The sequence below is a fragment of the Pantherophis guttatus genome, chromosome 4, assembly GCF_059756535.1.
Source record: "Pantherophis guttatus breed Tessera chromosome 4, ASM5975653v1, whole genome shotgun sequence".
NCBI classification, from domain to species: Eukaryota; Metazoa; Chordata; class Lepidosauria; order Squamata; family Colubridae; genus Pantherophis; species Pantherophis guttatus.
Genome location: NC_142066.1, coordinates 104,871,334 through 104,895,931, shown reverse-complemented (window position 1 = coordinate 104,895,931; position 24,598 = coordinate 104,871,334). Strand labels below are relative to the sequence as shown.

Below are 24,598 nucleotides of genomic sequence, written 5' to 3'. Positions count from 1 at the left end.
TGGTGATGCTATCCCACTTTTTTCTAACTTATCAAGAAGTAGGTGTGGTCTATCTTGTTGAATGCCTTGCTGAAGTCTAAGTATACTATGTCCACAGCATTTTGCTGGTCAAAGAATGAAATAAGATTGGTTTGGCATGATCTATTTTTAACAAACCTGTGCTGACTTCTAGTTATCACTTTACTCATTTCTACATGTTCACATATCTATTTTTTTATTACCTTTTCCAGTATCTTCCTGGGTGTTGATGTTAGGCTGATGATCTGTATAGTTTCCTGGGTTTGTGTTTTTTCCCTTTTTTGAAAATGGGAACCACATCAGATTTATTCCAATTCTCTGGTTATTCCCAGGTGTGCCAGGATTTTTGAAAGATATGGTACAGTGCTTCTGAGATAACATCTGCCTTTAGAATGCTGGGATGTAATCTGTCAGGTCCCAATGACTTATATTCATCAAGATCAGACATGTGTTTTTTTATCTTTTTTGTGTGTGTGCTTATTTTAACTTTTATTTCTAGTCTGTCTTTTACAGTTATGGTTTTGGTAGGTTGGGCTATAGTTTCTTTTTCGTGTTCTGCTTCCTCTCTGCTGCCTGTTAGTTCCTTGCAATTTTTTTCTCTTTAGTGGACTATTTTTTTTCCTTGTTATTTATATGTTGAAATACTTTTTAAAAATTATCTTTGACTTTTGTTGCAAGTTTTTGTTCATTCTGAGCCTTTGCAGATTCTGGCTATCTGCTGATATTCTGCCTTAGCTATGTGTGTTCTGTCCCCGTCTCACACACGCACACAAACAGACAGCCGGGGGTTAAATAAACTGGCAGACAACCAATTCTTCCGATAAGAAGCTTGGCAGCAATCCAGTAGCTGCTTGCCAAGAACTTTACTCACAAACAAAATACACACAGTCAAGAATTGTCCAGTTTATAAAATAAATCCAAGGCCGATAATGTTGTTTCCAAAGATGCAATGTGACTTGATAGTAGTTAGTTTTGTCCGTTACAGAGTCTGAATGGCCACCTCACCCCCTTTTATACCCTGTGGGCTGTGGTCCAGTGACTCAGCTTAATCTCTGGCACGCCTTTTCTTCTGTTGCGCGCGCTTATCTCTGTGACGCTGCCGAGGATCCAGCCAAGACTCATTTCCCTCATCACTGTCCACCTGTGGCTGCGTGGACGTGCTTGGCCCCGGCCTTATCTCTTGCCCTTCGGCAGACACCAAAGGCATTGCCAGAGAGGAGGGTCCTGGAGTGGGAGGCCTTGCCAACTCCTCTCCTTCCCTCTCAGAGTCCTTTCCTGCCGATGACACAGGCTCAGGTAACGAAGCCACAACAATGTGTCTCTCTTTCCATTTTTTTTTATATTTGTTCTTTTTCTCTTTCAGTTTATCAGATATATTTTTGTGCAGCCATGCTGGTTTCTTCTTGGATTTCTTGTTTTTCTTTTTCAATGGTATTGTGCTGGATTGGGCTTTTATGATAATATTTTTCAGAGTTTTCCAAGTTTCTTGAGTTACTTTTCTGCTTTAGGATTTTCATCCAAGAAATCTTACCCAAGTTCTCTCTGAGTTTGTTAAAATCATCTCTTTTAAAATCTAAGACTCTTGTATCATTGTATTCTATTGCTTGTGTGTTTGCATTATGTTGAATTCCAGTATGACATAGTCACTCTGACCCAAGGTTCCTGCAGTTTCAATTCCCTCTATCAGTTCTTGTCTGTTCATAAGAATTAAGTCCAGTATGGCTGTCCCTCTACTTTCCTCCTCTACCTTTTGGACAACAAAGTTGTTAGCTAGTTCGGTCAGGAACTTATTCAATTTCTCACTTGGTACAGAATTAGTCTTCCAGTTGATATCAGGATAATTGAAGTCCCCCATTACTATTGTAGTGTGTTTCCTACATATATGTTAATTGATTAGCAAAAGGTACATTTATTTTTACTGCTTGGTTGAGTGGCCTGTAGTGTACACCTATGCCAATGTCATTCTTTTTTCTTTTATATTGATCCATATGAATTCTAGGAAGTTTTCATTTTTGGTTTCGTGCATTTCTGTAGCAATATAGCGGTCTTTTACATATAATGCAACTCCACCTTCTCTTTTATGGGGTCTGGGGGTTTTTTTGTATCCTTCTACCAATATGAATTTCTTCATCCCTACATTCAAAATTATCTATGAGAAATTATCCAACAATTTCACAGCTATTGTGACCGAATGAAATAAATGTTTAAAGTATCTTAACGTTAAACTTTATTTTACACAAAGATCTCAATTTCACTTGCAGAAAGAAAAAATGCCTTAATTCACCCCACCATATACTTGAAAGTAAATATGAAGAGTAATGTATTTCTTGTTCAACTGATGATATCTTGGTTGATGGCTATTCAATAGGAAAACATGTATGGGCTTGCAAGGCATGTAGCAATATATAAAATGTATCTATGGCACACCCCTCAAATTAAAAAATTCACATAATAAGCATTATGATTTTGTAAGTTACCTTTGACCACTGGTGTACCTTGTAATATGAAAACATGACACTAATACCAATCCGTCCTAATGAAGAAATGTTTCTTTCATCACGATGAGCAGCAACATTAACTAAAAAATTAATAATAGTTAATTTAGATAATTAGCATTGTTTTTACATGGTGCAAAGGAAATACAATTTTTGAACAAATATACATAAGTATGATATTGGAAGCAGACAATATACAAAAATTGAGTTTCCTCAAATAGAAAATAATTATTAGTAGAATACCTTGAGATCTCCCTTAATTTCATTCATGCAAGCCTGTAAAATTGGCTGGTATACCCAGAAATTAAAATTCATTCTTTTGTTGAGGGGCTGAGTGAAAATGCATTCTGGAAGTTCTGCCAAACTATTTTGGACTAGCCTTTTGAAGACATAAAACCCTGAATATTTTGATTTTTTCAACTTTCAACTAAAACATCATCTGCAGGAATTCTGAAATTAGTTTGTGGGGTAGGATGACAAGACTAGTGTATATTGCACCTCTCTTGTTTATCCTTCATATTGCTGGCTCCTTCCCAAAGTTTTCCCTTTTCACCTTGCTCTCAGCTCCTCCTTCTGCCAATAATGTATCTCACTGGTTTGCCTGCTCCTGATCTTCCTAGTACCTTCTTTTTCCTTTCCTGCCTAGCCAAACATATTATTGTTAGAGAAAGCTCTCAACTTTGCATTTTTCTCCCACTTTTCTCCCTAACCAGCCCAGAACCATGTTTTCCATACAATGTAGAGTTCAGATCTGCATTTTCAGTTGAAGAGCAGACTATTTAATCCATGTTCAGAATGTTTACATATCCTAATTATCAGATGCACAAACATTTCTGTTCTGATCAGGCAGATTTTAAAAGATTTTTATTTGCATATTGCTCATCTCCTAAAATTCCAGGCAATTCTTAGATACAATGCAACACATCCCATAAAATACAGAACATAAATTGGACCCAGAAAGCTAATAGAAATCATGCTGTTGCTCTAAATTTATTTATCAAGCAGTGTGGTAGCATAAACGGTGATGAGAGGAACATGTTATCTTTGCCAGGACTTTCCTGATCCACAAAGAGTAGCAAATGGCATACTAATGTAAAATGTGTCTCTACCTGCTATTCTAGCAGGAACCACAAGTCCTTTGGAACCCCAGGTCATAGAACCATTCCCATAGGGAAAGTATGACTCCATCCAAGCCAATTATCAAAGATGAATAAAGTCAGTATGTTTCTGGACAAACAGTATCTATTTTGCTAGGACTCAATCTAAGCTTATTTCAACCCATCCAACTTCTCATAACCTTCCACCATTGGATTGAGACTGCCACAGTTTATCTGTATGACCTCTCTCCATAATTTCATAGAGATATTAAATGGTGAGAAAAGTCCTGTGGCAATCTACATTAGAACAATCATGGGTTTGATGGGTTCCTCCCCACAATTAACTGAAACAGAACCCTCTTAGAATGGAACCTTACTGTAATGTAGTTGGTCCAAAAGGATAATATACAGTATTTGTTGATATAAAATTACTCACTGAGACACCTAAAATACTAGGAGGATCACATTCTCTCTATCCAGTTCCCAAAGGAAGTTACACCACTGACGAATGCTTATATATTATACCCTAGCCTAAATCTTGATTTGAAATGATTTACACAATTATCTGACATCCAGGATCTTCTCCAAAATAACTTTTATTTGGATCAGCAGTAGCAAGTCCATCAGATTAATTTATGAGCTGGGTAGTAATGGATCTACTAGACAAGGCACTAGGAAGTTGAGAACACATTCTCATCACATTTCACTTCATAGAATTGTATGGATCCAAATTCAGGAATGTTCCTTATAGTATGTTTGTGAAAAATGTGCCCCATTTTGGGCCTGGAAATCTGCCTGTACCAACCTGGAAGCCAAAACGGAGCATGGGGGCACTGCGTGAGCCCCCCTGCACTGTTTTGGGCCTAGAAAGCCTTCTCCACCAACCTGCACCCCCCGCATGTGCCCTGCCCCCCATGCATGCGTAGTGCGTCCCCCGCATGTGCCCCTCCCCCCACACATGCGCAGCAGAGACCTGAAGACCAGCGGGCTGGTGGGAGGTGCACGCGCATACACAGTGGAACTGGGCTGGGCCAATAGCTGGCATGCCTGCAGAGGGCTCTGCGTGCCACCTGTGGCACATTTGCCATAGGTTTGCCATCACGGCTCTAGGGGAACTCAACTAAGAGTAGTTCCTTACAAGCTACTGTATGGGTTGGATTCATGTGTCACCTGCTTCAGGCAGCTGGTAGCATTAGATATCTCTGGGAGATGGTCAATGCCTCTTTAACAGCAGCAATGTTGTTGAATGATTTGACAAGGATGGTGGTGATCCATCTCCAATCTGAAAAGGCCCTCCATTGCAGCAGCATTGAGCTGGAGATACAACTGGAGGCTGTGAGATTTGAAAGGGAGAAACAAGCTGAACCCAAGCAAGCCCAAGTTTTTGTTTGTCCAGAAACATCTAACCTTCTGCACTAGAAGGCACTTTAAGCAGGATGTTTTCTCAGAAACAAAATATGTAGGGGATCTCCTATACCAGTGATGGCTAACCTTTTTACCATCGCGTGCCAGGAGAGGTGGGGTGGGGGAGGTTCGCACTCGTGTGTGCCCACACCCATAATTCTATGCGCCCTGCCTTGCACGCGCAACCCCCCCTCCTCCCTGCTCCTGGCACGCAATGGCCTGGTAGGCCCGTTTTTCTTTCTCACCTGGTAGGCCAGGTGAGAAAGAAAAACACGCCTTCCCCACACACCCCCAGGCCCTCTGGAGGCAGGATACAGCCTGTTTCCCTACTTCTGGTGGGCCCAGAAGGCCCGAAAATTATCTGGCCGGCGCACGCATATGCACCAGAGCTGAGCTGGCGTGCCCACTGATATGGCTATGTGTGCCACCTGTGGCATGCGTGCCATAGGTTCGCTATCATGGTCCTATACACACAACTACTACAAGAGAGACATAGCGGAGACACAGTTAGAGGAACCTTTATCCAGTGGTGGGATTCAAATAATTTAACAACCGGTTTTCTGCCCTAATGACCAGCTGGGTGATCATGTGACTGGGTGGGCATGGCCTTGATTAGTCTCACCCTTAGGAAATTTCTCCTTAGTCCAACTCATAATAAAATAGCACAATAAAATAACACTATTCCAATATTTAGAAAAAAATAGAATAGAATAACAGAGTTGAAAGGGATCTTGGAGGTCTTCTAGTCCAACCCCTGCTTAGGCAGAAAACCCTGCACCATTTCAGACAAATGGTTATTCAATCTCTTCTTTAAAACTTCCAGTGTTGGAACATTTACAACTTCTGAAGACAAGTTGATTAATTGTTGTCAGGAAATTTGAAGGGCTCCTACAAAAATGAGGGGGTCAATCTATTTTCCAAAGCACCAAAAAACATGACAAGAAACAATGGATGGAAACTAACTAAAGAGAGAAGCAACCTAAGACTAAGAAGAAATTTCCTAAGGGTGAGACCAATCAATCAATGGAACAGCTTGCTTTCAGAAGTTGTGGGTGCTCCATCACACAGAAGCAACATAGTTACAAGATAATTTGAAATCTTTACAGTCTAATACTGTAAGCTAACTCTTAAATGCTGAAAATGCAGGATCAAAATACATAAACATAGAAACAGCATTGGAACCTTATTCCAAATTAATAAAATCAATTCTGCTAATTAGAACGTGTATTTAAAAAGACATAAGAACTCTTGACAAGAAACTCCTGCTCTATATTAACATTTTTAAAACCCCTTCCCTGGCCTAATCCTGTCAAGAACAAGGAAAGATTCAACCTAGCAATAAGGAGGAATTTCCTGGCAGTGAGAACAATCAGCCAATGGAACAGCTTGCCTTCAGAAGTTGTGGGAGCTTCATCACTGAAGGCTTTCATGAAGAGATTGGATTGCCATTTGTCAGAAATAGGGTAGGGTCTCCTGCTTGGGTGGGGGGTTGGACGAAATGACCTACAAGGTCCTTCCAACTCTGTTAATCTGTTTGGCTTGTAAATTTCTATTGTTTCTGTGCTGACTGCATTCCTGAGTTTTGTTATGACAACTAAGTTTTCACCTGTTAAATGGTTCTTGGCTGTCTCTTGGCTGTAGAGTTTGCAGAACTCTACAAAAAGTTAACAAACAGTTCTTCCGAACCAGTGTGAACTGGCTGAATCCCACCATTCCTTTATTTAACTTCCTAGAATAAGGCATCAGTAATTTATGAGGGTGATTTTTAATTGGGAAATTTTAATTGATTAGTTTAGTAGCTATTTTTATTATTTTCATCGTTTTAATTTCTGTGAGCTGGCCCGAGTCCTTTGGGAGAAGGGCGGCATATAAGTATAAGAAAAATAAAATAAATAAAATAAAATAATCTTTAGGACAGGCTACTGTAGTGTTTTACATGGGATTGCTCCTAAATATTACCTGGAGATTGCATATTTCATTAACTGTAGTTAATGGGAAGTATTTCATTAACTGTAGTTAATGGGAACTCAAGGACTCAGTAGAACTAAAACTGTAAGTGTCAGAGTGGGGAAGGTCAGCAGAATTATCAATCTGATCTACTGGCAAAATTCTTGATAAGGAACAGCTCCACTAATCCTATGACATCTGTCTGGTAATCTTGCAAGATTTGTTTCTGTTGCCACGTACATGTATATATTTGAACTAGACTGTGTTGTTTCTCCGTGTCATGTAATATATGTGGGTACATGCATAATTATGTATGTATGTATGTATTTATCTTGTCATGTTTATGTTTATATTAGAGGTGGAGACCCTTTGAGCTGTATGCAACATAATTTCATTTTAATGTATGCCGAGAAGTGTACATTCAAAGTCACAATATTCTATTCTATTCTATTCTATTCTATTCTATTCTATTCTATTCTATTCTATTCTTTTCTATTCTTTTCTTTTTTCTTTTCTTTTCTTTTCTATTCTAGCATTACTTGCCACTAATATCTGAATTACTCCATTTGCAGCAGGAACTGAAATAAGCCCTTAGTAGAAGCTGCTTAGAGGGCTTGTGTGATCCTGGAGGCAGTCTCCATATCTGCAGCTGCTGTTGCCTTTGTATATAGCTCATGAGAGAAAAATGGGAGAGAACTTGGATCAGTGCTATTGAGTAGAAAAATGTAATCTCAATTGTCTGATAAACTCATTCATTCATTTATCTAGTGAAAAGAATCAAGATTATTGGCCATTTTTCCTTCATGAGAGCTTCCAATAGATAATGGAATTCTTATTTTAGATGTGCTATCAGATATTAGATAGGAACTAAATTAAAGGGCATATCATATATATGTATATATTCACCAAAAAATGTTCCTATTTTTTAAAGTCAATGGGATGATGAGCAATAAAGCAGAAGATAAATTCATAATTTCTACTTCAGAGGAGATTAAGTGGATCTGATATTTTTGGGAACCCACATTCAACTTTAAAGGGAACCTGTTTTTCTTTGCATGCAACCTTGTAATATTTGATAATATTTGCTAATTTTACCTGCAGTTGCAAATTCGCAAAATGGAATGCCTGGCTTTTCTTCCTTCACTGAACTGATTAGTATGCTGGCTACATGCCATGAGTATTTTTCAAGATAATCAGCATTGTTACACCCTCTTGTCACTTTAACATACAAAGTTCCCAATTTAGCCCAGTCACTTTTTTCTTTACAATGCTGTTAAAAAGTGAGAAAAGATGAATAGCATTACTAACAATAATTAACATACATTATAAACGTAATAAGTAGCTTTTTTAAAAATAGAACTAAATTCTTTAACTAGACTTTGTCTACTTAAAGAATTGCTTATCAGTAACTGTATTTGGTATGTTCTATAATTTTATATAATTTAAAGATTTTTCCTTGTAATCTATGAGTGTGAAAATATTGAGAAAATAAAAAAAAATTACTTACAATTCATTCCAAAACCTTAATAAAGTATAGATGATATGTTGTTATTTAACAATAACTGTTTTTAAGATTGAACTACACTGCTGAAAGGAGAATATGTTGGAAGAAAAGCTTTTGATGTTTTTTCCCAATTAAATACTTTTATCCTTTACAAGTTCTCTATAGTGCTTCATGGTGGTAATATGTACAGTTATGAGTAAAACTGCTAAGAGTGTATGTCAAGAATATAAATACTCCCATTAGGGTACAAAGGTCTTCCCAACTGATCAGCTGAAGCAAGCAGGCACCTATATTTTGCAATGATAAAGGAAGATGCTTGAGGCAGATTGCCATGTTAGTGAGGAGAAAATTATAATTCTATATTGCAAAGGAAACAACAATGGAAAATCAGTTATTCAAGTTCATATAAACACTGATGCAGGAGGTTGAGGAATTTTATGGTAAAGTGCAATTTGAAATCAATAGATCATGCAAGAAATATATGCCATATAGTCTTTGTTGTTAAAGACTAGAATGCCAAAGTTGGAAACAATAAGAAGAACAATGTAGCTGGACTGTATGACCTAGAAAATACAAAGTAGAGCAACTTATCCATTTCTAATAATCCAATTATTTGTTCATTGCTAATGTATTTTTCAAATAATCCAAATGACATCTATACACATGAGTATCTCCAGATGGAGCCCAGAGAAATTAAATTTATTGTATTAGTGGCACCAGGACTGTGCTCAGTTATAACAGCAAAGAGTGGGTCAGGATCTGACTTTAGATCACAAACGACTCGTGCAAGTTTCAAGTCAAACTATAGTGGAAGAACAGAGCTACCCAATGGAGAATATGCCCACCATTTTCAAGAACTTCAGGAACTGTTTTGATGTTCTAAACTAGGATTGATGAGAAACCACAAGGAACCGGAAAATGACATCATTGTAATTGTTAAAAAAAGAATGTGAAAAGAGATTCTCAAGGCTTAAAAACCAAAGAAACCAAATTAGGTATGAAATAGATTGTGGAAATTGCCCAGAGAAGACAAGCAAAGCCAAGAATGTCAAATTCTCAGGAAGAAATTTAATAAAGAATTATTAGAAGAAACAAGAAGGACTACCATGATATTATTTAAGACATTAAACATGGAAAAACAAAAGATGCCAAAGGATACATAGTAATAATTTCAAGAAAAACAAAGTTGGAAAGAACAAGAGACATACAGTAACTGATGCATGATAGAAAACTGGGAAACCTAAGAATACAAAAAAGAAATCAGCATGTGTTTCATGAATGATAGAAAGGTCTTTGTGTCAATTATATCAAGTTATGGAGTGTGCTTAGGAAAATAGGAATTCTAAAACATCTAATTGTCCTGTGTAAAACTATACACAGATCAAGAAGCCACTATCTGGACTGAACAAGGCAAAATAGATTGATTAGGAAAGGAAACAAGATTGTATACTGCTTTCTTATTTCTTATTTATACTTTTAATATGTATTGTGAGAGCTGGATTGGAAGAAAATGAGCAAGGTTTTTAAAAGAGAAGATACATTAACAACCTGCACCAAGTTGATGGCACTGCTCTGATAGTCGAAAATGCAAATAATCTGCAAACTCTAGTAATGAAGAAATACAGTGGGAAAAATAGCAGGCAATTAAATACAAATACATTAAACTAATAAGAACAGCAACCAATCTTAAAAATAATAATGAAGTCACTGAGATAGCTTTTGTCTTTTAAGACTGATTAACAGTTTAAAAGAAACAGCAATCAAGAAATATGCCAGGAACTAGCATTTTGGGGAAGCCTTGGAAAAGGTATTAAAATGCTGGGATGTCTTTATAGTTATTATATTCTGGATATTTTATGTAATATAAATTATCTTTCCAAGAATCCATTAATGGTTGGAAAAAATGAAAGAGATGATTAGCAACAAGACAGATGGAAGCATCTTTGGGAGATCTGAAGGGCTAGGTGGTGGCAGATCATTCTGGGGAAGGTCTATTTATTGGTTACTGACAATTGGGAGCACAGTTTATAGCCTCAAATCCGGAGAAAAAGAATGGTGTAGTGATTTACATAAATAAAAGATTGCCAGCTAAAATTATAGAAGCAGATGATTGTGGAAGATATATAGCAATTGAACTTTATACATATAATGGTCCAATTTTGGTGATCGGAATCTATGCTCCTAATCAGCAACAAGAAAATTTTTATAAAATATTGTACTCTAAAATAGTACAATGGAATTACAGATCTATCTTACTTATGGGAGATTGGAATGGAGTAATAGATCCCAAAACAGATAAAAAGAGTTTGGCAAAATCATGTATTAAACTACCACAGATCTTCTTTGATATGAAAGAAGATTTGGAATTGAAAGATATATGGAGAGTGCATAACCCAAAAGAATTGGACTTTACTTTTTTCTCAGATAGACATAGATCCTTCTCTAGGATTGATTTTATTCTACTTACAGCTGATTTACTTTTAAAAACAAAGAAAACAAAGATATTTCCGAGGACTTTAACTGACCATAGCCCGGTATGGATAGAAATAGAAATGGGAAAGAATGAGAGAAGATCATGGAGAGTAAATGAAAACTTGTTTAGATATGAAAAGAATGTAAATGAACTTAAAAAACAAATGAAGGAATTTTTTGAAATTAATTTGAATAAGGGTACCCCTATTGAAATTGTCTGGGATGCGAGTAAGGCGTATATGCGGGGGGTGCTAATTCATATGAACTCTAAACATAAATTAAATTGACAAAGAAAAAGATTAGAATTGGAAGGAGAGATAAAGAAAAAAGAACAGTTACTCATAAAAAATCCAACAGATGAAAAACTACAAGGAATTATAAAACTTTTGAGAGATCAATTTCAAATGCTTATAGCGGAACAAGCAGCAAATAATTTACAATTTGCGAAACATAATACATTTTGTAACGCTAATAAACCGGGCAGGTGGCTAGCTTACACACTGAGGAAACAACAGAGTACTCGGACTATTGGCAGTATTGAGTATGGAGGGAAGGAAGTTTTTCAACAAAGACTAATCAAAGAAGCCTTCTTAGACTATTATACCAAACTATATACCAAAGACGATATACAGAATGAACTTATAAATAAATATCTAGAGGAAAGGAGAGTTATGAAAATTTCTAGTGATCAAAAGAAAGAACGAGCTTACCAATAACAGCTGAGGAGATTATTGTTGTTATTAAACAATTGAAAACAGCTAAAGCTCCAGGAACGGATGGTTTAACTGCAGTGTACTATAAAACTTTACAAGCAGAAATGATTGAACATCTTAAAGACTTATTTTGTAGCATACAACAAGGGGGTAAAATACCCCCTTCATGGAAAACAGCTTTTGTTTCTTTGATACCGAAAGAGGAAGCAGGTTCCACAAAACCGGAAAATTTTAGGCCAATATCTCTCCTGAATACGGATTATAAAATTTTTGCAAAAGTATTAGCCAACAGATTAATGCCAGTTATTCAAGAGGTGATTCATCATGATCAAGCAGGATTTATAGAAGGCAGATACATAAAGGATAATGTGAGGCAAATTATCGATTTATTGGAATATCTTGAGAAAAATAAACAGATCTCTGCAGTGCTGGTGTTTTTGGATGCGGAGAAGGCCTTTGATCGAGTGAATTGGAACTTTCTATTAAAGGCTTTAAGAAAGATGGACTTTGGGGATCAGTTCGTGCAGGCGGTTTCAGCAATTTATCAAGAGCAAACAGCACAAATTATTATTAATGGAAGCTTAACTACAAACTTCAGTATAGAAAAAGGTACAAGGCAAGGTTGTCCGTTATCCCCGCTGTTGTTTATCTTAACTCTAGAAGTCTTGTTGAACACAATACGGGACTCGAGCACTTTGAATGGAATAGTTATAAGGCAAGAGGATTACAGAACAAGGGCATTTGCAGATGACCTGGTTGTTACCCTAACACGGCCGATGGAATCAATAATTCAGATGAAAGACATTATAGAAGAATATGGTATGGTATCAGGATTTAGACTGAATCAGAAAAAAACCAAAATGATAGTTAAAAATATGACAGAAAATCAAAAGAAGAAACTTGAAAGGAAGGCAGGCTTTGAAATAGTATCAAAGGTGAGATACCTAGGAGTTCAAGTTGCAGATTCAAATATAAAATTGTTCCAAAATAATTATGAGGTGTTGTGGCGAAAAGTACAAAAGGATATGGAAACGTGGAAAAAGCTGCAGCTGTCCTTACTTGGAAGAATAGCAGCAGTGAAAATGAATGTCCTACCTAGATTTTTATTTTTGTTTCAAATGATTCCGGTGCTCAAAAATGATAAACAGTTGATGGAATGGCAAAAAGGAGTGAATAAATTTGTTTGGAATGAGAAAAAGCCAAGAGTCAAACTGAAAATTATGCAAAATGTTCGTGAAAGGGGTGGTCTTAAACTCCCAAACCTACGACTGTATTATGAAGCAGCAGCGTTGACACAAGCAAATAATTGGTTTGGAAGGACAAAGACCGGAATATTGAATATAGAGAGTTATGATCTTGAATTTGGTTGGCATGCATATTTATTCTATGAAAATAAAGTGGATAAAGTATTTAATAGCCATATACTTAGAAACTCCTTGATGAGAGTATGGAAGAAACACCAGTTCAAATGGGATTATAAAATATCGTTGTGGTTGGATCTTGGTCACATTTTACGGAATATAAATATGAAGTCACTCGGGAGGTTTTTATACAAAGAAGTACTTTTTAATGATGGGGGCAGATGGCAACTAAAGACATTGAATACACTGTTGGAAGAAGGGGTTAATTTAACTTGGTTACAGTATAATCAACTTCAACTGAGATGGAGAGAAGATCAAAAAACTGGTTTAATGTTGCATGAAGAAGAATTGGTTAGACAGATAAAAGAGAAAGGCCCAATGCATATTAAGAGGGTTTATAACGTTTTGTTAGAAAGAGATTCAGAAAATGAATTGGTTAAAGATTGTATGATAAAATGGGCACAAAATTTTGCAGAACCAGTTATGATGGAAACGTGGGAAAAAATTTGGGTTCAGAATGTTAAATTTACGCAATCACAGAATTTGAGGGAAAATTTTTATAAAATGTTTTATAGATGGCATTTAGATCCTAAGAAATTGTCGTGTATGTATCCTAATGTTCAACCAAAATTTTGGAGATGTGATTGTTTAGATGCTACATATTATCATATATGGTGGACTTGCAAGAAAGTGAAGGCTTTCTGGATAAAAATTTGGTGGGTTATGCAAAATGTTCTGAAGAAAAAACTCCAATTTTCTTCTCAATTGTTCTTATTGGGTATAGTTAAGGATTTTTCAAGGGGTGAGACAAAATTGATATTATATATGGTGACAGCAGCTAGGTTACTGATTGGTCAGTATTGGAAAAGGGATGTTTTGCTACTATTGAAGAATGGACTTTGAAGGTGGCCAGTTTTGCAGAAATGGCGAAGATATCAGCATACTTAAAAGACCGGACTCAAGAGACTTATGTATGGGAGTGGAAGAAATGGATAGATTATGTGCAGAATAAATATCAAACTAGGAAGTACCAGATAGCTTTTAGTTGAATGTTGTGTAGAAATGTATAGTATATAGGGGGTAGAATAGTTCAATGTCATGTAGAAATGTATAGTTCACAGGGGGTAGAATAGATGTGTGGTAAAGTATGATGACACAATATGATTTGGATTTGGATTTCACCTTGGGGAAGTCATGGGAGGAGGGGAGGGTTAGGGAGGGAAAGGGGGGGGGGGAAATGGGGAAAAATTTGTATTTGTAAAACTTTTTCAATAAAAAAGGAAAACAGCTTTTGTTTCTTTGATACCGAAAGAGGAAGCAGGTTCCACAAAACCGGAAAATTTTAGGCCAATATCTCTCCTGAATACGGATTATAAATTTTTTTGCAAAAGTATTAGCCAACAGATTAATGCCAGTTATTCAAGAGGTGATTCATCATGATCAAGCAGGATTTATAGAAGGCAGATACATGAAGGATAATGTGAGGCAAATTATAGATTTATTGGAATATCTTGAGAAGAATAAACAGATCTCTGCAGTGCTGGTGTTTTTGGATGCGGAGAAGGCCTTTGATCGAGTGAATTGGAACTTTCTATTAAAGACTTTAAGAAAGATGGACTTTGGGGATCAGTTCGTGCAGGCGGTTTCAGCAATTTATCAAGAGCAAACAGCATAAATTATTATTAATGGAAGCTTAACTACAAACTTCAGTATAGAAAAAGGTACAAGGCAAGGTTGTCCGTTATCCCCGCTGTTGTTTATCTTAACTCTAGAAGTCTTGTTGAACACAAGTATAAACTTGAATGTTTAGTAGTGTATCAGGTGCTTTGTATCTCTGTAATAAGGGAGGGTGTGGCCTAAGAAGATCAACACCCTATATCAGTGATGGCTAACCTTTTTGCCATGTGCCAAAAGCGGGGGGAGCGCGGGGGGGTTGTGCATGTGTGTGCCTGCACCTATAATTCTCTGCACCCCGCCCCTGCACATGCGTGCGTGACCCCCTGCGCTCCCCCCAATTTTGGCACATGATGGCACAGTAGACCTGTTTTTCGCCCATCACAGGCTCCTAGAAAGGCTCTGGAGCCTGGGGAGAGAGAAAAACGAGCATTCCAGTCCCACTGGAAGTTGGAAAACAGACCTTTTCTGGCCTCCGGGGGTATGGGGAAGGCCATTTTTGCCCTCCCCAGGGTCCTAGAAAGGCTCTGGAGCCTGGGGGGAGAGAAAAACGGGCCTTCCAGTCCCACCAGAAGTTGGCAAATGGGCCATTTCCGGCCTCCGGAGTGCTTCCGGGGGGATGGGGAAGGCCATTTTCACCCTCCCAGGCTCCTAAAAAGTCCCCGGAGCCTGGGGAGAGTGAAAATCCGGCCTTCCCCACCCCCCAGGCTCTCCGGAGGCAGGAAATAGCCTGTTTCTCTAGTTCCAGTGGGCCCAGAAGGCCCAAAAATCAGCTGGCCTCCATGCGCATGTGTGGCGGAGCTGAGCTGAGCTCGCGTGCCCATTGATATGGCTCTGTATGCCACCTGTGGTACACGTGCCATAGGTTCACCATCACGGCCCTATATCAAGGTGTGCATAATTATTAGGCAGCTTCCTTTCCTCAGACAAAATGGGCCAAAAAAGAGATTTAACTGACTCTGAAAAGTCAAACATTGTAAAAACTCTTGAAATTGTTAAGATATTGGGGCAGAACCATCAAATGTTTTGTTGCAGTCAACAGGGTCGTTAAGAAACATGTTGAAAAAAAAGGCACACATTAACTTCAAAGATTTGAGAAGAATCAAACGTGAAGCTACTAGGAATCCTTTATCCTTCGGTGCTGTCATATTCCAGAACTGCAATCTACCTGAAGTGCCCAGAAGTACAAAGTGTTCAGTGCTCAGAGACATGGCCAAGGTAAGGAAGGCTGAAACCTGACCACCACTGAACAAGACACATAAGTTGAAATGGCAAGACTGGGCCAAGAAATATCTGAAGGCAGATTTTTCAAAGGTTTTATGTACTGATGAGATGGGAGTGATTCTTGTTGGGCCAGATGAATGAGCCCATGGCTGGATCAGTAATGGACACAGAACTCCACTTTGGCTCAGATGCCAGCAAGGCGGTACTGGTATAGGCTGATATTATTAAAGATGAGCTAGTTGGACTTTTTCGAGTTTAAGATGGACTCAAAATTAACTCTCAAGCCTACTGCCAGTTTTTAGAAGACACTTTCTTCAAGCAGTGGTACAAGGAAAAAGTCTGCATCTTTCAAGAAGACAATGATTTTTATGCAGGACAATGCTCCATTAAGTATTCCACTGCATGGTAGCCAGTAAAGGCCTTAAGGGTGAAAGAATAATGGCATGCCACCCTTCCTCACCTGACCTAAACTCTATTGAGAAATTGTGGAACATTCTTAAACGGGAGATTTACAGTGAAGGAAAACAGTACACCACTCTGAACAATGTCTGGGAGGCTGTGGTTGCTGCTGCATAAAAAGTTGATTGTCAACAGATCAAGAAACTGACAGGTTCCATGAATGGAAGGCTTATAATTGTTATTAAAAAGAAGGGTTGCTATATTGGTCACTGATTTTTTCGGGGGGAAATGTCATTTTGAGTTGTTTGTTTATTATTCTCACTTTAACAGATGCATTTAGTTGCATAATAATTCTGCACACTAATAGTTACCCAATAATTGTGCACACAGATATTCTCCTAAGAAAGCCAAAACCTCACTTTTATTTTCTTAAATATTCAGGTTTGAAGTTTATTAATATTTTAATTGACCAAGAGCACTGTAGTTGTTCAATAATAAAATTAATCCTCCAAAATACAACTTGCCTAATAATTGTGCACACAGTGTACTAACACGCCTGAATTAGGTTTGTTGCGGCACCCCTGTAGTCATACGATAAAAATTTAGATGCTTGACAAAATGCAGGGGTGCTGCAACTCCCCCACCTATCTTTCCCACTATCACTGTCCTCAGCAGTCTGAAGCAGCTGCCAATGCCCAGGGCTTGCATCGCTGCTGCCACTCAAAAATGCCACCTCACTGCATTCTGTAAAACATGTGAGTCTTGGTTGTCCCAAAGGTGCTTTTTCAAGTGGCAACTGGACTTTCTGGTTTTTCTTTTTTCTTTTCTTTTTTGTTTGAAGACATTTCGCTTCCCATCCTTCCTGGATGAGAAGCAAAATGTCTTCAAACAAACAAACAAACAAACAAACAAAGAAAAACCAGAAAGTCCAATTGCCTCTTGAAAAAGCACCTTTAGGACAACCATGACCTGAATGACTGAGGATCTCCATTGACATGTGAGTCTTGGGGAATGGCATGATTGCCCTGCCACTCAGCACTCCCAAGTATCAGCTGTGGACACTTATTTGCAGACACTTTTTTTCTTGCTGAGGCGCCAATATGAGGCAGTTCTCAGTCACCTTCATTTCTGTGGCATGTATCACACAACTTCAGAAGCCTTTGAAGATCCTGCACAACTTTGGAAACCTCTGGAAGTTTTTCATGTCTTTGGAAGCCTCTGGAAGCTCCACATGAACAGACTTTCCCTAAACTTCCAGGTCTAATGGGGATTTTGAAGAATGGAGCCTGTTCATATGGGGCTATGTAGGACAGCGTAGACCGGGTGAAATAGGTGGATGTGGGGAGGTGGAAGGCATCCGGCAGCAACGACACAAAGGCTGATTTAGAGGTCTAAATGATGGCAGATTTCTCAGACTGCTGAAGGTAGTTGGGATGAGGGTAGACCCTTTGAAGTTGTGAGAGGAGGGCAGGGATAAACACCCCAAATTTTGTCATCAGTGATCACAGGGGCACTGCAACAGACCTAACTTCAGGCATGGGTTGTAACTTCCTTTGTTCAGCACCATCTTAATGTTCAGTTAAGAATGCTGAATGCTCTGAGCCCCTACTTCAGGCCCAGGCCCTGCCTCCAAACTGCTGCATTTCAGAGCTGAGCTGGGGCAACTGCAGCTTTGCACTGCACTGCACCTACCCAGCATACATGGCCTGTTTTGGGCCTCCCCCTCCCAGGCACCTCTCCTCCCCCCACTGCTTAAGATCACTTAACAATCTCAACAAGGAAAGTCAGCATTGGGATCATTGCATAAAACAGTAACATGGGCATCTCACGTAACAAACACAATGACTTATGACCAAAATACTTGGGCTCAATTGTGGTCGTAAGATAGATATGGTTTAAGAAAATAGTGCATGAAAATGAAAACTAGTGACTATGCGATTGGCTACTCAGGTTTTTTTTAAAAAAATTGAACTTTATTTTCCATATTTACTATCTTCACAATTTTTAAATTATTGTCTTTTCATTTTTACAATAAATAGTAAACTAATGAAAACTGAGACAATAACAATTTACCCTGTGAATCGTAATGTTTTACATAATAACTAATCATTAATACCAAGTTTCTAAAAATAAATATATACACAGTAATAATAATAATAATAATAATAATAATAATAATAATAATAATAATAATAATAATAATAATAATAATTTTATTTCTATACCGCCCTTCTCCCGAAGGTCTCAGGGCGGTGTACAGCCTACCTTAAATGCTGCTACTGTTGAATCAAAATCACAAAAGATGGCCTTGTGAAAATGCCTTTCCTGAAATCTTTAAGAACAAACTTTTATATAGTACGCTGCAATTGAAAAATCTTTTAATCAGTGTTTAGCATAAAAGGCAATAGATTTTTTTGGAGGACCCAGATTGTTAGGGGCAATATGCTATTTAGTATACTGTCTTTGGTGTAAGCCACCCAGAGTCCTCGGAGAGTGGATGGCATAGAAATATGAATAATAAATAATAAAATAAATAAATAAATAGATCAAACCCCAAATCATTGCATAAGTGCAGCTTTTTCATGCTAAAGATCTTATTTTATCTTTGGCGAGTATTCTAAGGAGCCACATTCAAAAATGTAGACAGAATTCAACAAAAATTAAACTCAATTGTTGAAATTAATTCAGATTATAATTACATGTGTATTTATATTTTTAACAGTTTTTCTGTTCTACACATTAACATACAATTTCCCATCAACTTTTAGAGGACTATGGAGCTGCAGTCTAATAACCACTGCAGTTTGGGAAGCTTGAACTGTTCATCTCTGTCAAACCATTAACTATTTCTCTATTTTATTAGGATTCAACAACACATACTTTGCAAAATATACTTTGATTACTCCTAATACATTTGAGCATAGGAAAGCATACCAAGAAAACTGTATCTTGTAGTACTGCAGAAGATTTGAAGGTGGACTTTTTTACTCAGAATACTTTAAAGATGGGGGATGAAGATGAGGGATGGCTACAATCTTTGAAATTATTTCAAAAGCATCTCATCACTGCTACTTAGCAGCCATTGCCTTTAATTTTGTCTCAGAGCCAGTATTTGTCCATTACTGGCATCTATATTAAGCTATCATTGGGAAGTTTTTAATTTTGGGTTACAAAATGTGAACAGCCTTATTTATTTTTGTCATATATGAAACTCATGAAAAATGCTGCATTTGGTGGTTGTGTGGTCATGATGCAGAATTCTGAAGTAAGGTGCTAGGATCACTACCAGGAATTTGAAGGTTAGGGATAGTGGCTGTTGTGGATTGTGAACAATGCAGAGAATATATCAACTTCAGAAGTGCTCTGCTGGATGATTTTTGTCAGGACTTGGATGCAGTGGCGGGATTCAAATAATTTAACAACCGGTTCTCTGCCCTAATGATTTCTTCCAACAACCAGTTCACCAAACTGTTCAGAAAGTTAACAACCGGTTCTCCCGAAGTGGTGCGAACTGGCTGAATCCCACCACTGCTTGGATGGCGGGATGTAGCCCTCTTCATCAACCTCAATGGCATTCAGTATCTTTCTGGCTCACTTGTGAGGATTACCTTCTGAACTGTCTTCTTTGATTAGAAGTTCATTTTGTACACTTATTTGGTAAAGGAATGTTTAATAATGTCTATTCAAGAGATTGATGGGAAAAGGTTTAGAGGCAATGTTTTATCTGCTGCAATCTCTTTGGAACACATCGACTTTGCCCTTGGGATGCACTTGGTTCCTTCTTTGAAGTCTTCTAGGAATGTCATTAAATAGTGCTGTTTCATAGAACCTTTGATCTGTATAATCGCTAGCAGGTTTAGTGCCAGTGGTATTTTTAAATTTTAAACTGCTTGTTCAGTGCTTGTTACGTTTTTATTTAATCTGTGAAATAATGGGGGTCATTTTGGAGTCCAGCAGGACAGAAAACTTGTGAATGAATATTTAAGGCATGATCAAATACAGCTAGTCCTCAATTTACAACAGTTTATTTAGTGACCATTCAAAGTTACAATAGCACTGAAAAAAGTGCTATCACCATTATCACCATTGCAGCATCCCATGCTCACATGATCAAAATTCAGATGCTTGGCAATTGATACGGTTGCACTGTCCCGGGGTCATGTGATCACCTTTTGTGACTTTCCAATAAACAAAGGAATGGGGAAGCCAGATTCAATTAACAACCATGTTACTAATTTAAAACTGCAGTGATTCACTTAACAACTGTGGCAGGTCGTAAAATGGGGCAAAATTAACTTAACAAATGTCTCGCTTAGCGACAAAATATCTTGTTTAGTAACAAAAATTTTAGAGTCAATTGTAATTGAAAGTCAAAAACCACCTGTAGATTCAACTCTTAGTATTATATTACAAAGATCATGAATACAAATCTGTATACAGCAATTTGGTAATTAAAGATCTTTCATTTACAAGTATTAATTTTGCCATTGCATTCCCTTATGTGTCTTTTGAGCAATTCAGTACATAAATTGAGGAATAAAGTTGATGAAATGTAAGGCCGATGCAATGAGAATGAATCAGCATTGGTATAGCCAGTTTGAGACTCTGAAGGGGTTCACACAAATCTTTTACCACTTTAAGAGGTGTCTATATAAAGGTGGCCATGAGAGGGTGTATCTCTCTCTCTTTGTGTATATCTGTCCGGGTGTCCGGTATCCTTTGCTAAATTCTCCATATAGAGAAGATTGATTACTCGTCAGGTATTTGCTACCACATGTTTCTGTATATATCTTGTATATAAACCACTGTTAATTGTCTAAGTCTCTGTGTGCTGTGGTTTGCTCCTGGGTTGTCTACTAAAAGTAATCACGCTGCAAATGCTCTGACAGGTTATAGTCCCAGTCCAGAGAGAAGGCCAGAGTGACTAGACAGCTTAGAAGGAAGAGTAACCCAGTGGGAGCTTGCACTAGAGTAAGTGGTTTAAATTGTGGTTAGCAGGCAACATGGCCTCTGTTGGCATAATGGGAGGTTTCTTGGTGTCTCGGCTGAGACAAACTACCTCTCCTGAAGTGTGAAGATGGAGATGTACCTGTGGAGAGAGGAGTTGTGGGCAATTGTTTCTAATACACCAGGGGTCCTGGGTGATGGAGACCAGAGGAAAAATGAAAAGGCATTAGCCAGCATAATTCTTGCCTTGGAAGACAGTCAGCTAATACACATGAGTGGTCCCCAGTCTGCGAAAGAGTGCTGTGTGTATGTGAGAGAAACTGCGGGCAGCAAAGTGTTGCTGATTAGGAGATTGTATAAGGCCTAGCTGAAGCCGGAAGAGTGTATGTCCACACATCTGCAGAATATGAGGAGTACATTCCAGTAGTTAGAGGACAGAGGAATGACGTTTACTGAAGCAAACAAGGTGTATGTGGTGCTCAGTTCCTTGGACAGTTCATGGGACGCTCTTGTGACCAGTCTGGAGTCTATGCAAGAGTGGGATTTAACCATGGCATATTGAACTGGTCAACTGTTAGAGAAGGAGTAGAAATGGCTGGAGAGGAGACCAGGAAAGGGAGGACAGAGCCTACATCACAGACCAGCATCTACAAAGATTCAGGATGGCAGCAAACCAACTGAGAAAGTGAACTTTGTGAAGAGATGCTACGTGTGTGGGTCTACTAAGCATCTCCAGAGACACTGCCCTGAGAGAAGAAACATGAGGAACGGTTCTCCAGTGTTGTTTTCCCTGGCAGTGATGGCATCTGCAAACACCAGGAACACTTGATTGTTGGATAGTGGGGTGAGCCAGCACATTGCAAATAATCCACAAGCGTTTTCAGGTTTAAGACCAGCTAAGCAAACATGTGTTGGTTTGGCTAATGGTAAAAGAGCTGCTGTAAAAGGGGAAGGTAATGTTTATGTATCAACAATAGATGATACATTGTACAATGTCTTATATGTACCTGCATTAGAGAATAATCTGTTGAGTATATCCATGTTAGATAGGTAGGGTTATGAATTCCTATTTGCAGGAGGAGAGTATTCCATTAGGAAAGGTGGGAGGATACATGCACGAGGAGTTAAGAAGAATGGCCTGTATGTTCTAGGAAAGCATGAGAACAAGGTACAAAGGCTCCCACACATGATGAGTGTGTACATTTGTTGAATAAGGGAGGTGAGTATGCTAGTTATAGAGGGCTGCAGAAGACACCAGACCTAGCTAGGTGGCATAAGTCACAGCAAAAGTCAAAGCAGTGCAAGAGATATTTAAAGTGAGCTGTTTGTAATGAGGCACAATACATCACAGGATGTATCCTGTGAGTAGACAAAACGCAAGGTAAGCAAACAGTGTGAGATCTAGGAGTCCTGAATGGTGTGATAAAGTTATACCTCTTGAGCGGTTCACTGCAAATGGGGTTAGAGTGGGTGGTGTTCATAACGAACCCGTAATCAAGAAATATGGTCATAATCATTTCCTAAGGAACAACAAAATAAATGGAGGAAGCCAAAGTTAAAGAGAAGATAAACCAAACCAAGGCAGATAAACCAAACCGAGGAGATTGAGCGAGATTGGGAAAGTAAAATATCCAGCTAAGAGATGGTGAACAGAATGTAATGGAGATTAATGAGACAGAGTGTACAAAGTCAGTAGATAATGACTGTAGGAATAGTTTCAGCAGCTATAGTGGTAAAGGTACTAGTAGTGTGTGTAGCAATGAGAATAGTAACCGTAGCAGGAGACAAGGATATAATATAAACAGTAAGCATTGGGAATATGTTAAAGCATTTAGCTGTTCATCTTAAATGGGAGGAGTGTCAGAGTAATGATGATTTAATGCTGACCAGCCAATGTAAGGCTGATTCAACTGTAAAGATGATGAAATGTAAGGCTGATGCCATGAGAATGACTCAGCATTGTTATAGCCAGTTTAAGACTCTGAAGGGGTCCACACAAGTCTTTTACCACTTTAAGAGGTGTCTATATAAAGGCGGCCATGAGAGGGCATCTCTCTCTCTCTCTTTGTGTATATCCTTTGCTAAATTCTCCGTGTAGAGAAGATTGATTACTCATCAGGTATTTGCTACCAGGTATCTTTCTGTATATATCTTGTATATAAACCACTGTTAATTGTCTAAGTCTCTGCTGTGTGCTGTGTTTTGCTCCTGGGTTGTCTCCTAAAAGTAGTCATGCTACAAACGCTCTGACAAGGTATGAAGTTAAAAAACATAAGAAGATAATAATTAATTACTTATGAACAAATATAGCTGGTATAGATTGATATAGTTTTATGGGCATTGATACTTCAAAATGTTATCCACTTGAAGTTTTAAAAGAGTATTAAGAAGTACATACCTGGATCTAAGCATAGCAATTTCCTCGCTGGAAACATGTAACTGGTTTAGTAAGTTGGTGATATGTCTAATATGTTCATGTTCAAGAACCATTCCAACATCAATAAGCTATAGTAACAAAAAACCCATTGATAAAGAACATTTTCAAGATTTCCACAATTAAGTGCTTGCAAAATTCTTTACAAAAACAAGGAAAAAATAGATAATGTATGTCAAAGGCTCCTTATAGTCAATGTGTTTATGATTAGGGATGTTAAGCTAACAGTTGATGACAACATTTTCCATATACTTCCATATACTCAATCTAGATATTGCTAAATTAACCAGGGGCTACTCAATGGCCGCAATATAATACTATGTTGATAAGATGGTCAGAGTATACTTTAATATGAAACAGTCATAGCAGCCAATAGATTCAAAGCAAATTTTTATAACCAATAAACAAACTATATTATTATTTAATAATGTATACTTTTAGGTTTTCATTATATGTATATATAAAAGTGTTGAAAAGTAGTAGCAGTTGCTTTCTTTCTAATATTATATAGGCTCAATCTCTACCAAAGTCTACAGGTAGTGGTAAATGCCAAAATTTTAGGTGGACAACTCTTATTCAAATAATTGATGCCAAATCTTTCATGCATTTACCATTTTAGCAAAACCAAAAAATGGTATTATTTATTATTCATTCAAATTTATTAGTTGCCAACTCCAATGGATTCTACAATATTTCTATTGTATTTCCAAAAATTTACTCCTTTCTCATGTTTTTAAGCTATAATCAACATAGTACTTTTTAAACATGGTCATTTTAATTTAACCTTCTCCATCTTTTGGAATTTATTTTATATGGGCTGCATTTTAGTTGAAAATGCCAATAAACTATTTTAAAAATAGTTATCACTCTAAAAACATGCCTCTGTTTTTGTTCTTTGGTATGAGAGAC

The 24,598-nt window shown here is 37.8% G+C and overlaps 1 protein-coding gene across 19 annotated transcripts in view; it reads right to left on the bottom strand.

Moving 5' to 3' along the window:
* TOPAZ1 (testis and ovary specific TOPAZ 1) overlaps window positions 1-24,598 on the bottom strand; it is a 324,534-nt gene that overhangs the window by 32,475 nt on the left and 267,461 nt on the right. For 9 of the 19 annotated variants that reach the window (XR_015734254.1, XR_015734263.1, XR_015734262.1 and 6 more), the window contains 4 exons: window positions 23,654-23,760; window positions 18,574-18,640; window positions 8,057-8,231; window positions 2,496-2,596 (listed from right to left, as the gene is read on the bottom strand). Coding sequence is in view for 8 of the 19 variants with exons in the window: in XM_060683707.2 (XP_060539690.1) it covers window positions 2,496-2,596; window positions 8,057-8,231; window positions 18,574-18,640; window positions 23,654-23,760 (450 nt within the window). In the remaining 11 variants the exon portion in view is untranslated. The remainder of the gene's footprint in view (window positions 1-2,495; window positions 2,597-8,056; window positions 8,232-18,573; window positions 18,641-23,653; window positions 23,761-24,598) is intronic. The other 10 variants (XR_015734255.1, XM_087894246.1, XM_087894247.1 and 7 more) reach the window with 4 other exon arrangements.